Raw genomic sequence first — 14,988 nt, 5'->3', positions numbered from 1 at the left:
GTATAATTTCAATTTTTCACATGAATCACACTTTCCATGAATTACACTTTTCACAAATTTACACATTCCATGCTAAGCATGAAATGTGCTTAGCATAAATATTTAGTATGAGAGTGCTTAGCATGGAAAGTGCTCCCCCCCCCTTTAAAAAGTGTGTCTGTAACCTCCACTTTTATTCTGTCTAAAAGTGACATACTATATGGAGTAAGAACTTTTTTTGCTTTATAAAGAAGTTTAAAAAAAAAAATGAAAAATTGCCACTTTTCCACACTTATAATTTATAAGTTGCATTACAACTTATAATTTGTAATTTTTGATTATGGTTTGTATTTGTATTTATAATTTGTGTCTTTTGTATTTGGAACGTTGGATGTATTTTTTTCGAGCTCGGTAATAATAAAATGCTACTAATGCACCCATCATAAGGAGTGCTATAACTGTGGGCAATGCATATACCGTTACTACGGCTGGTGAATATTTTTCAACCCAATTACAAATCGTCCTTGCCCACCCTTCCATCGCATCCGTACAACGTGTAACACCCATACCTGTGCTCGCATAGCACAGAAGCCATAAGCAAAGAACTGCAACACCCAATGTAAGTAGTAGTAAGGTTCTATGTTTCATTCCTCGACGACAATCATGAAAAAAATTTTTACAAATTGTTCGACATTTGTCCTTTAAGGTGGTATTTTTTTTATTTCCTTTATTCCTTCCTTCATATGGTCCATTTAGGGTGGTGCCTTTAGTGGGGTCATCATTACTTCCACTATAGAATTGACTTCGTACATGCGTTTTTGTACTAGATTCGCTCGTCACCGATGACCCTGCACTACTTGCACTGCTTGAATCTGACGAATCATAGTGGCTGCTTCCTGTTGTTCCACCATATGATGATGTGCTTAAAGCACGCACCTAAAAAATAAAAAAAAGAAAAAGGAAGGGTGGAAGGATGGAGTGTGCTTATAATTTCCTTAGAGTGCATATGTATTATTGTACAAAATTAAAGGAAGGAAGGGGGGGGAAGGGAAGGTTTTCCCTTCCCCCCTTTACCCCCCTTCCTCCTTCCTCCTAAGCCACCCTTCACTCAACAAAAAGAAACAAAAAAAAAAAAAATTTTTCTTTTCTATCTTTATATTTTTAGTGCAAAAATGGAGTGAAAAAATGTTCATTCATAATCATAATAATAAATGTATGTGCACATTTTAAAAAATTAAATAGTTCTTATCTTACATGGTGGTGGCTGGAATGTTGTGCCCACGAGGAATAAAGTATTAAAGTGAATAAGAGGAATTTTGCGGAGAACATTGTGCTTCTTCTTTTTTCTTTTTTTTTTTTCTTCTTTCTTTACGTATTTATATAGATTATATGCTTATTCTTGCTTCTTCAGTATGAATACGGAATGTGTTAAATTCAATCAATGTGTTCTGTGTGAGATATATATATACTGCTTTTTATTGTTTTTATTGTAGGTGTGTGTGCTGAAAGTGTAAGCTTTTTACATTTAAAAGTTTTTTTATTTAAACTTTTTTTATTTAAACTTTTTATTTTTAAAGTTTTTTAAATTTAAAAATTAGAATGTATAATAATATACACATACAGGAGTATATATATTAATTTAGAATAATGTAAAAAAAAAAAAAAAAAGTAGATCATTTCTTAATTCCACATTTTATATTGCTCTAACATTTTAAGTTCAAAGAAGTAGGAATGAAGGTGGTTCGTATTCTTTTTTTTTCTACAAAGAGAGAGAGAGAGAGAGAGCGAAGAAAAAAAAAAATGTAACACCCCCCACACACCTTGCTTCCACCCCCTATTCCCACACCCTAACACACTTCTCTCCACAATAACACTCACTCCCTCCCACCCTTACATCCCTAATCCTAAATCTTACACTCCCTTTCCATTACTCCTTTTATTTCCTTCTCTTCCCTTCACTCCTTTTTCCTTCACTCCTCCTTTCATTCTACACACCTTTCTTCCACACTCACCACCCTCCTCACATCCCCTTCACTCCCCCTCACACCCCTTCCTTCACCCTCATGCCTTCACTCCCTTAATTTCACTTCCTTTCCTTCACTCTCTTTCCTTCACACCCCTTCCTTCCACGAACCACCCCTAAAAATCACCGTTCCTTGCACCCCTAACACCATTCCTTCCACCCTTAACAACCATACTTCCACCAAACACCCCTATGAACCTTCCCTCCACCAACCACCCGTAACACAACCTTCCTTCCATTCTACTACCTAACAACCCACCCACCACCACCCTAACAACCCACCTACCACCCACCTAACAACACACCTACCATCTTCTATCATCATCTGGATGATGATGAAGTATATGGGATGGAATATTCTGATGAACCAAGTGTTGAGGCACCTTCTGTAGAAGAACCGTCGTCGTCATCATCAAACTCATTAAATCGCTTCCTAAGGGACCTTTCTCTTCTGCTTCTTCCATTTGCAGAGTGGTTATGCTTCTTAAGGAAGAAAGGTTTGTACTTAAAAAAAAAAAAAAAGAAAGGGGTGTTATGGTTGTTATGTGGTAGGGTGGAAGGGAAGGTTGTTAGGGGTGGTAGGTGTTTTATGATGGTGGTGTTAGCGTACTTACCTTGTAAAGGAGGAAGGCAATTGTTGGTAATCCTATTGCAGCAAGTCCACCAGACACAGTAGCAGGAACAACGGCACTTCCACCAGCTTGGGAACCTGTAGAACCGGTACCAGAAGAACCTGGGTTCCAGGTTCCCGTAGAACCGGAACCAGAAGAACCGGGGTTCCAAGTTCCTGTAGAACCAGTACCAGAAGAACCTGGATTCCAGGTTCCTGTAGAACCTGTACCAGAAGAACCTGGATTCCACGTTCCTGTAGAACCGGAACCAGAAGAACCTGGATTCCAAGTTCCAGTGGATCCTGGTCCAGAGGATCCGGGTTTCCAGGTTCCAGTACTACCTGGTCCAGAGGAACCAGGAGACTGATGTCCTGTACTGCCAGGTCCAGAAGAACCGGGGTTCGTAACAACTTCTTTGCATGTTAATTTTGATAGTTTGTCCTCAGGATCGTATTTTTGAAAAACTGCCTGAAATTTTTTGCAACAAGTACTAGTAGTATCATTACCACAAACTGCATGTACTTTTTCATAAGCTTCACGCACACCTTCCAGATAAGCGTAATATTCATTATCACAGGATATATTAGGTCCATATGTATATTGTTCAATATATAAGTAATCTTCAGTAAAATCAAACATTTTCTTCCAGCTGCTGAAAGAGTTTTCGTCAACATCCCTGCACATCCTTAAACACTTACTCCCATGAATTAATCCTCCTAATTCCTTGTAAATTGCTTCCATAGCACTTGAGAAAGAACTGGCAGTTGTTAACTGCTTCAGTAATATATCTCCTAACCAATAGTGAAAAATATAACAAAGTTCATGATCAGACTTATTAACTCTTCCTGTTCCGTGTATATTACACCAGGCTTTTACTATGTCATTAGCATGATTCCCCGGTTTAAGATAAACTCCTATTTGGTTCTCAGCCTTTTTCATCTTATCCTGATCAACACAACTAGTTGTAACCCCTTTCTTCTGTAATTTTTTATATAATTCCCCCCTTGAAGGGAATAAATTCAAATGTGCATCCTATAAATAAGTAATTGGAAAAATGGAACATGTAAGTATATAGCCTAATATGCTCTGCTCTCTTTACCTCATATATTATGTATGAAATACTACAGCTATACTACATATAGTTATCTATATTTGAATAGAAAAAACATACTCCCAGCGGTTTCGTCATTGTGGCCACTGCTCATTCTTGGTATATAGTACACTTATGTCAAAAATTTTCTTCATATATTTATGAAGAACATTTATGAAGAATATTTATGTAGATGTATATGTATTCTCTGTTCCAAGGTGATTACACAGGAACACAAATGGAACTTCTTATTCACTCCATTTCAATAATACATATTGCTTCAATTTTCTTAAACAAATGATAATGGAACATCATGCATGTATTAAATCATTACATATATGTAATTAGGACGAAGAAGTAGGAACGAATGTGCTACAATAACAAAATAAGGAGGGGGATGAATTGAATCCCTCCTTTCTTCACGTACATTCCTTTTTCTTATTTCATTTATTTGCTATATTTTTGGCATTGTAATTATGCTTGTTTATTCCATCTATGTTATATTATTCTTTTAATTATTCCTACCCATACTTGTTTGTATTCGAACATTACATGATCATTTGCACCCTTATAATTATTACATATACACATATATAGAGAGGAGCATAATATTTCTCTCTCTTGTGCAACAATTTTCTGCTGGCATACTTTTTCTCTCATTTTTTTGCATGCTTAATTGTTATTAAAAAAGAATTGCTAGAAGCTGCTAGTACGTATAGTACAGTTCATACACATAATATCCCTTCCTCCCTTTCTGAATGTGTACATATTTATCAATACATAATGAAGGGAGAACGTGCTGAATTCATAAAAAAAAAAGTGGATGAGCACAATGAGCAGGAATATAGTTCAGAATGAAGTAATTAAATTACCAAGTGAAGAGAGAATACCACGTATATCATCATAAGAATATTTTCACATTTTATTTCCCCTTTTCCTTCTCCCTTCCTCTGTTCATGATAACCTAGGAATAATAACCCCCCTGCTTATTTTCCTTCTTTTCTTCTTTCATTCTTTTCGATGATTGTACAGTATCCCCCCCTATACAAATTGTGTATTATGTATTATTTGAGTTCTTCTCTTTTTTTTTCATACGCACCGCACGCTTTATGTTTTAGTGCATCCTTCCCCCTCCTTTTTCATTCTTGCTTCAGATAAGTTAAGGGGGGGCAGGGCCTCATGGACCTGGTTTGGGGGCTTGCCTTCCCCCCCTTCTACATATTATTCCAGTATATATATATAGGAATGAGTGTTCATATATATATATATTTAAGTCATGATGGTGGTCATCATTTGTGATGTAATCATTTTATGCCGTTCCTTATGGTCATGGTTAAAAAAAAAAATAAATGAACATACCTTTTACAGTATATTGTGTCCATACAAACCTCTCTCCTACTTTATACAGAAAGTGTAAAATTTATCAATAGAATGGTAAGGAAGCAATATATAGATGTACAAAAAAGGGGAAGAAAGTGTGTGTCCATTTAACCATTTCGTATTATGCGGTCAATTCCCTCATGTAGCATATTATGGTTAGATCGCATTAGGGATTGGATCGTTGATAATTTTTTTTTTAATTCATGTGTATACATATATGCATAACAATTACAGTCTTACACATGGTGACGCAATATTATTTATGACTCTACAGGAGCGAATGCCATGGACGAAATGTTCCATAAGAGAGTAGGGGGCAAGTCGTATATAATCCACTATGTCGTTCTACAACTAGGCATAATGCAGTAGTCCGCATATGTTATATCGTTCAAATCGTATATAAATATAACATTACCACATTCTCCTTTTTTCTCTTGAAGGGAGGAATTACCTAAGGGTGGTGGTACAGCGTTTTTTTCCTTCAGTTCTTTATATATGGAGGGGTGTAAAGTTCCCCCCAAAAAAGAGGTGGTTTCCACACTTTCCAAAAAGGTGGCTTTTCACACCCTCCCAAAAATGGTAGCGTGCTCAAAGTAGGATGATGTTTCCCCCACACAACCAACACCTCAAAAAGGAGGGGAAGGAAGGAAGGGGATTACAAGAAAGTGGTAGGTGGAAGGAAGGTGGTGTTAGGGGTAGTAGGTGGTAGAATGGAAGGTTGTTAGGGGTGGTGGAAGGAACGTTGTGTCAGGCGTGGTAGGTGGAAGGAAAGGTTGTTAGGGGTGGTAGGTGGAAGGAAAGGTTGTTAGGGGTGGTAGGTGGAAGGAAAGGTTGTTAGGGGTGGTTGATGGTAGGAAGGTTGTTAGGTGGGTGGTAGGTGGATTGTTAGGGTGGTGGTAGATGGGTTGTTAGGTGGGTGGTAGGTGGATTGTTAGGGTGGTGGTAGGTGGGTTGTTAGGTGGGTGGTAGGTGGATTGTTAGGGTGGTGGTAGGTGGGTTGTTAGGTGGGTGGTAGGTGGATTGTTAGGGTGGTGGTAGGTGGGTTGTTAGGTGGGTGGTAGGTGGATTGTTAGGTGGGTGGTAGGTGGATTGTTAGGGTGGTGGTAGGTGGGTTGTTAGGTGGGTGATAGGTGGGTTGTTAGGTGGATGGAAGGGCGTATGTTGAGGGAAGTGTGCAGAGGGGTGCAGATTTGGGTGTTAGGGTTCATGGTGGTAGGTGTTAGATGGTTAGGGTGGAGGGTAATATGTGCGAAGGAAAGAGAGTGTAGGAAGATAAGTGAAGGAACGTGTGTGGAAGGAGTGGGATGGGTTCCGGTTTTAGGGTTAAGGAAAGCATGTGAAGGGAAAGATGTGGAAGAAAGGGGTGTGGAAGGAAGGGGTGTAGAAGGAAAAGAGGAGTGAAGGAAGAGAAGGAGTGAAGGAAGAGAAGGAGTGAAGGAAGAGAAGGAGTGAAGGAAGAAAAGGAGTGAAGTTGGTGAGTGTGAGCGTCAGTGTGCAGTGTTAAATGAGGGGGTATTAGGGGTGAAAGAAATAGTGTGAAGGAGTGAAAGTGAAGGAGGGGGTGTGACCTATATAATTGTGAAGGGGAGGGGTGTTAGTGTGGTGTTAGGGTGGTTAGTATGCATCTGTGTAAGGGGATGTAGGAGGGGTGGTGTAAGGAAGGGGTCTAAGAGGGGGGTGGAATTAGTGGAAATTTTTTTTTTCCTTCTCTCTTCTCTTCTTAGGAGAAAAAAGAATACTAACCACCACTTTAAGTTAACTTAATTTTTTTGAAATAATACAAAATGTAGTTATGTGTAATTAAAATCTATTTTTTTTTAATTATTTTAAATTAATATATATTTTTATATGCATTATTGTACGTTGTAATGTTAAATTCTTTCAGTTTAAATTAGATTTACACACCTTTAAAATGAAAAAACAGCAGTATATATCTCCCGCGTAACTGTACAACAAATGATTGATTGAATTTAACACATTCTCTATGTTCAACACAAAGAAGAAAGAAGAAGAAAATAATCATCATACAATCTATTTAATGTACACAAAACAGAGTAATATAAATTTATTTTAAATCTTTTTAATTTAAAAAGAAAGAAGCACTAAAAAAAAAGAAGAGCAAAAACAGCAAAAAGAATGATGGCACCCATACCTTTAACAAAACTTTCACTACTCAGCTTTGCCTATCTGCTTCTGTGGCAATATCCCCGCCATGTAAGATAAGAACTATTTAATTTTTTAAAATGTGCACACACATTTATTATTATGATTAGGAGAAAATTTTTTTTTTGTTTCTTTTTTGCTGAGTGAAGGAAGAAAGGAAAGAAGGAAGGAAGGGGGTTTGGGGAAGGGGAAGGGAAAATTTTCCCTTCCCCTTCCTCCTTCCTTAGAACCCTTTCCCTTTTTTAGCAATAATACTTATACACTGCATGAACTATGAACACACTTGTTCCTTACCCCTTCCTTACCTCTTTTTTTTTTTAGGTGAGTGCCATAAGCACATCATCATCACAGTATGGTGGTACTAGTAGTGGAACAAGTTCATATGACACCTCAGATGGAAGCGATTCAAGCAGTACAGGATCATCACCATCAGTAGATGAAGTTGGTATTGGAACCGGTACAAGAACACACTTGCCAAATCAATTTTCTCATAGAAATTATAATGAAGACGACCCGCCCTTTAGAAACACTTTCCCAAATGAACCATATGAGGGAACACATTCCAAAAAATCAAACTTAGGAACAAATTCATGTAATTTATCACATAGAGGTAAGAATAATACCACCCTAAAAGATAGATGTCGAAGGTTGTATAAAAAATGTAAATATGGGAAATTTAAACATAGAACCCTGCTAATCGTTATAATAGCTATTTTAGTCTCCCTTCCATTTATTTTATCTTGTGGGAAATCAATGATAGAAGCAAACCCTACCTGCGTACAGGGGACTTCGGGCTTCTCAGCAGCTTCCTGCTTTTTTACTACGACAGGTGGCACCTACTCAACAGTGGGACATGCAATTGTTACGGCCATAGCACTCCTTGGAATAGGTGCCCTATTTGCATTTTATTATTACCGAGCACGAAAAAAATACATCCAACGTTCCAAATACAAAAGACACAAACTTTAATTTGTAAGTACAAGTTGTAAGTTGTGAAATGTTTTTCTTTTTTTTTTTTTTACTTTTTTCCTTAAGAAAAAAAACTTATTTTAAATAATATATATATATATATATATATATATATATGTGTTATTTAAAATGAAGAAGAATAAAGTGGAGTTTGCACACACACTTTTTAAAGGGGGTGGGGGGAGCACTTTTCATGCTAAGCACTGTCATAGTAAGTATTTATGCTATGCACGTTCCATGCTTAGCATGGAAAGTGTAAATTTGTGAAAGGTGTAATTCATGAAAAATGCAATTCATGTGAAAAATTGGAATTATACATTATAAAATAATTAAAATTTTTTTATATTTGTTTTCTTCATTTGCATAACTACTGCGATAATTCGCCTATGGCTGCAAGTCATTATAGTTACGCCTGGGGGAAAAAACATTTTATCTAGGGATGATAACCTACATTCCTATGTTGGCTATTCCTGCTATTCCTACCTCGGATCGAAGGAGCAGTATATAAAGAAAAAGAATCGTCTCCTGCTGTTGTTGACGAGTCGTCCATTGTTGTGGAACGTTCTGTAGAAGTCTCGTCCGTTGATTGTAGATCGAAATCATGTCTTATTGACCTTTTCTTCCTCCTAATTCTACTAATGTTGTTGTTACTTCCTCCAAAGGTATGGTTACCAAACCAATCAGGTAAAAGATTATACTAAAAAAAAGCGGGAGGGAAGAATATATATATATATATATATGAACATATATGCATGTACATATACACATATACATATATATATAAATATATATGTAGACATGTATATATATATATAACATATGCATATATATGGACATATATATGTGTATATATATAAGTACATATAGTATATATATTCATATGTGTGTATATGCATATATAAAATTTACATGTATGGTTTTAATGCACCATTTTTTCAGTTTATAGAGAGGGGGGGAATATTATATAATGCTGTTATTTATACTACTACATTTATTATAATAATTGGTAATTATAATTGTAATGGACAATTGACAATTATATACTATTACTTACTTTATACAATAGGAATGCTAATGTAGGTAATGCTATTGCTCCTCCAACAGCAGGAATGGCAACGGTAGGAGAGGTGGATCCGCTAGGAGAAGTGGGGGTAGAAGCAGTTTCCCCTGAATGTTGTAATTGAGGACTGCCTGACGATGACCCCCCATGAGGTGATGCAGCATTAATTGCTGCAGACAGCTGTTTCAAACAGGAACTAAGGTCCTTTTCGTCCATTCCATCCCGTTCGACTGCTGATGGAAGATCATCTTTGGACAGTGCTCCTCCAGACTTCAGTTTAGATAGTAGTTCTGATGGTGTTAGGATTTTGTTTTTACCATCACTCGGCTGGAACTTTTTCCTAAATTTCGTACAGAAGGCATCCATATTTGTACTCCCACAGTTTGCTTGTACTTGTCCATAGACGTCCTTAGCTCCATTTATGTATGCGTCATATTTCCTCGTACAGGAAGCTTCAGAACCATTTAATTTTTGTATTATTGTTTTATAATCATTCCAATAATCGAATATGGTTTTCCTCCATGGGAAAATTTGCCTATCAACAGTGTCGTGCATAGGTATATAATTACATTGGTCTGTGGAACCACCCAATTTAGTGTAGATATCTGGCATAATAGTCCAAAATAAGGCAGGATTCTTTAAAATGCTAATTAATTTATCTCCTAACCAAAAATAGAAATAATCACATACCCTTTCACAGGGTGGTTGCTCCTTTCTATTTATTGTAGATACCGAACACCATGCTCCAACAATCTCCTTGGCATATTGTGCTTCATCGTCCCACTGTTGGTTTAATTTATTTTCTAATATACTCGTTATTCCCTGTGTCCAGGAGATGCTACCCGCACATCCATTTTTACCACTCTTGCTTTCTTCGAATTTCTTATAGATTTGTTTGGAAGGTAATTTAGCTAAACATTCCTCCTATAAATGTAATTAAAGCAGAATATATTTTCTAATGTTGCCACATATGTTACCTCATTATATCGCGGACACCTGTATTGTATGAAGATCATATATATGTATCTATTCTAACAGGAAGAAACAACTATTAGTACTTCCTTTCCCATGGCTTGATGTTGTATATTACTCCTTATAAAATATTTATTTCCGAATTATTTATGCATTTATATATTTATATGCATTTATGTAAGTTACATACATGTGCGAAAGTTTTCCATGTTCGATAATGATTATAACAGCGCAAAATATGGAATTCCTATTCCTTCGGTAATACACACCATTCAGTTCTTAAGTGATGATAACATACATTATATACACAACATATGTATGTGCATCCAAAATCATATCATGTATGTATATAAAAAGAAAAATTAGGAATAAATATATCGGAATAACGAACAGAACAACAAGGGAGGATAAAGTTCCTTCTGCATTCCTTATGTATTTATTTTACTTTGCAAGGTTTTGTGCAATTATTTAGAATAGTGCATTACATTATTATGCATTTCTCCTATGTATTGTGCATATAAAGATGTACAAAATTTCCTTATAGAAATTTCTGCTCACACATTTAATTTTTGTTAATTTGTTAATTAAAAGCGTTAGTAAAAAATTGCCTATATATAGTACAGTAAATTCCACATACGACATATTCCCCCTTTTGTGGATTGTGTGTCCTGCATTTCTATTCAGAAATGCAAAATCGATGTATAAAATAGGAAAAAGAAAAGTACACAATAAGAATAATCCCATTTATTCTTACAGCAGGAATCCATATTAAGGTGCTCCCCGCGTTCATGACCGCTGTGTTTAATCATAATTTACTTTTTCTTTTTTCGTTTCTTCTTTATAATATGTAGTGCTGAACTTTTCTTACGTAATAGTAACATACCCTATATACACATACACATGTATCCATCAAAATCGTGCCGTATGTACGTACTTAATGCAAGAAAAGTAATAGATGTACTGGAATAACAAAATAAGAACAGCAAAATAAGAGGAGAGGGGCAATGGTCGAATTTCTTCCCATATACATCCCGTTATTTATTATGGATATTTTGATTCATTACAATTCTTATTAGAACACTCTATATTACTATTCTACTTCATTTATTCATTATGCGTGCACAGGGAAGTTTTTGCTCCCTAAGACAAAAAAAATATGAGCGTGTGTTATTACTTTATGCTCAATTTCTCCTGTTGGAGGGATTATTAAAAAATATTGTTCACATATATATGTAGTATATGGAACGTAGAAAAGGGGAAACATTTTATCCCCTTCCCTCGTGTCGAATGTGCGTACATATATATTGCTTAATATATTTGGTCGTGAGGAGGAATGCACATTTATATTTACCAAGTACACATGTAAGGGAGGAAGCAAGGGGCGGATGATGTTCCTACACACACTCCTCCCAAAAAAGGGTGACGGGGAAGGATGTTCCCCCCCACATCGTTGTCCTCTCACATCGTCGTCTCCACATTGTTCCACATTTTTACACATTTGTAGAACGTCTACAAAATGTGGGATATAATACTTTCCTCCCCCCCTAAAAAATGTGGTAACTTACAAAACGTTCCCCAAAAGTGTGGGAAGGTCCCCACAAACTGTGCTGTGGATGTCCCCAAAAATGTGGTAACTTACAAAACATCTACAATGTGGGGTATAATACGTTCTCCCCCCCACATCGTCGTCGATGTCCTACATTTGTACACAAATGTGGTAAAGTAGTCACCACATAGGTACACACATTTACAGAACGTCTACAATGTGGGGTATATACGTCCCCCAAAAAAATGTGGTGATGTACCATGGGTAAATTTGCGGCGGCATGGACCCCCCTTTCCCGTTCAGCGAATCCGGACCACGTATAACAACATTGTCTACAAAATGTTCGTGGATACCACCAACTGCACATCTCGGCGTTGATACTCCAGGTGTGCAGTCCTCCCCCTCCCCTCTCTCGAATTAGCATCATTGCACGTATCCCCCTTGATGTGCGGTTTTATTCTGAATAGATCATAGGCGGCCCTTACATATAAAAAGGGGAGTAAACTAATAAGCTGGGAACAACACTGTGCATGCACATCCACAGGAGGGATCATTATAACATTACATAAAGCAGCTGAACACACGCCTATATGATAATCATCCCTTGTTCAGCGTGTTCAGAAGAATTAATAAGTTGTATAAAAAAAAAAAAGACAAAAAAAAAAAACTACACATACGTGTATGTGCGTGTGCATTTATGCATGTATGCATGTTTACGCACACAGACGACTTGGGGTAGACATGAAGGGAGACAGAAGATGCTGACATAAAAATGTTCAATTAGGGTTTGATGCACATAGAATAACGCTGATGTGAAGTGTAATAAAAAATGGGGGGGGCACAACTGTCCATTGCCCCTATATAATATATGTGTACGTATAAAGCTTAAGTGTGCTTACACATTCTGCCCCCCCAAATAAAAAATATTTGCGAGCACAAGGGCACTTCATTGAAAACGTCACCTACAGCAATGTCGCGCTGCTATGGCTTGGTCCTCTGTGCCATCCTGCTCTGCAGCTTCGGTAGGTAAGCCTCCTGGGGGCGCTTTTTCCAGGCACCAGTTCTATGGAGTTCCTCTTCCCTTGGGTAGCATATGGGGCTTGCATTTCCGCGTGTAGACACACCTCTGCTCCCTGTTGACGAGTTCACGTATGAACAGTTGCACACACGGAATGCTTTTGGACTGACACAAAACGCACATTTTGCGAATTCAAGAAAGAGTGAATAAAACGCCATTCAAAAAGTTGCAAACAGCGACTGCACATTAAATCAGAGTTTCAAATATTTAACAAATTGGGAGGGAAGGAGGGGGGCACTAGGAAAAGCGGACCATGAAGAAATGAGGGCATGCATTGCTAAACAGAAATGCAGATATATGTCCCACGCGAGGTTACTTCATGTACGTGCAAACGCAGAGGATTGTGCTGTTTCCTCAATCCACCTGCCCAGCGAGTCAGTTTTTTTCCCCGTCTGAAAGTTCAATGTCACTGCATATATCCTTGTCATTATTTCCGTTTTTCATTTTCCTCACTTGCCAGTTCCACGACTCAATACCTTCACCTGCTCTTTTATTTTTTAAACAAATATAATCCTTGTCGCTATGAAGTTTGGCTAGTTCACTATACGTGAAGGACTTATCTTCGAACTCCTCCATCGTCATTTTGTTGGTCACAAAAATAGTACTCCCTTTTTCCATCAGAATTTTGTCATTTTTCATGTTTACAATTCCGTGTATTATGCTCAAAATGGAAATGGCCGTGAAAAACATGAGGATTAAAATGGTGAACAAAACTGTGAATTCTGTGTTCAATGGTTTCAGCGCTTCTATGTATGGCTTGAAGATGTTCCACTTGGTCATCCCTTCCTCCAGAAGGGTGTTAATTTTCACATTCTGCAAGGATAAATAAATAAATACGCAAAATTGTGCAAAAATGCAGGGACACGGTAAAATGGCAAAGCGGTGCACGTTGTGGGTCGGTTCAGCTAGATCCGAGCATGTGTACGATGTAAGCCTCTCATGCCTTACGATTAGCGCCACGGTGATCATTAAGTTTTTGAAAGCCGGAACGTCTTTCATCAGGGCAACAAATCGGAGCTTCAACGCGCTGATGGCCTTGATGATTGCGTGGTCCTCGTCCAGGTGGAGGTGCAGGATGGTCACTGCGGGGAGGGGGGCACATGGGGAAAGTGAAGCGCGTGGGGTGTAAAACGAGCTATGCAAAAAAAGTTACGCAAAAGGTGATGTGTAAAGCGAATGACAACGTCTGAACAACGTGTGGATCCATCCAACCCGTCTTTAATCAGTGCACCCACCTATCGCTACGATTATGTATAACACAGCCATGACATTGGAAAGGATATACATCACGCCGTCTTCCTCATTGTTGTGATCAGAGTGTAGTTCCTCCTTGGCACTGGAGTCATGCGTTTCGTATATTTGTGGAATGTTTGCAAAAAACTTCTGTTCATTTTTGTTGCCACTGTTGTTGTTGTTACTTATGGTGCCGCTCTTGTTGCTACCGTTGGTACCGGCACTGCCTCCTCCGCCGTAGTTGTTATTAGTAGTCCCATTTTTTTTTTTCAAGTTCTTCAAATTAGTGTCATTTTTAGTTTTCTCATTCCCCTTGTCATTAACATTTTTCGTGGACGACTTTATGTATGCGTTGCTCTCAAAAGAGTCGTTGTTCAACATTATATCGTCACTCAAGTTTTCGATGGTTTCCATCAATTCAATATCCTCCTTAATGTTTCTTTCAGTTTTGTAATTTTCCCTAAATAGTGTTTTGTTCAGTTGGTTCACGTGCATTTTGTTTTTTACCGACATGGTGTTTGGAAAAAAAAAAAGAAAAGAAATTCGCTGCTGAGAATGGGAGGAAGTGTCACGGGATGGGAATGTAATTAGGGAGCAAACCACGGTGGCGACTTGCGGGATGATTGGCGGGGTGACTGGCGGGGGTAAGTTGTGCCGTTCAAAAGGCGGGCGGCCAAATGAATCAGTGGTGGATGAATCGAACTGGTAAGGTGAAGTTGAAGAGGGAAAAAGAGGGTGGATGGGCGGCAAAACTGGAAATTCTGCGCGAACAAAAATTTGCGGGCGTGTACGGAAGGGCTTTAAAAATTGCACTCTGTTCGTTTGTCACTATATGTTGTTACTCTGTTGTGACTCTGTTGCAACTTCGCTTGTTTGCCTGATTG

At 37.8% G+C, this 14,988-nt stretch overlaps 1 protein-coding gene across 1 annotated transcript; it reads right to left on the bottom strand.

Moving 5' to 3' along the window:
* Positions 1–13,246: 13,246 nt before the first annotated feature.
* On the bottom strand, positions 13,247–14,617 carry PCOAH_00043000 (Uncharacterized protein; the record flags this gene model as incomplete). Its single annotated transcript, XM_020061084.1, has 3 exons — positions 13,247–13,684; positions 13,820–13,953; positions 14,107–14,617. The coding sequence occupies 3 exons, from the start codon at positions 14,615–14,617 to the stop codon at positions 13,247–13,249; spliced, it is 1,083 nt and encodes a 360-aa protein (XP_019916350.1).
* Between the last annotated feature and the right edge of the window lie 371 nt (positions 14,618–14,988).

This window comes from Plasmodium coatneyi, chromosome 12 (assembly GCF_001680005.1).
Source record: "Plasmodium coatneyi strain Hackeri chromosome 12, complete sequence".
NCBI lineage: Eukaryota > Apicomplexa > Aconoidasida > Haemosporida > Plasmodiidae > Plasmodium > Plasmodium coatneyi.
This window is presented reverse-complemented; position numbering and strand designations above follow the sequence as displayed.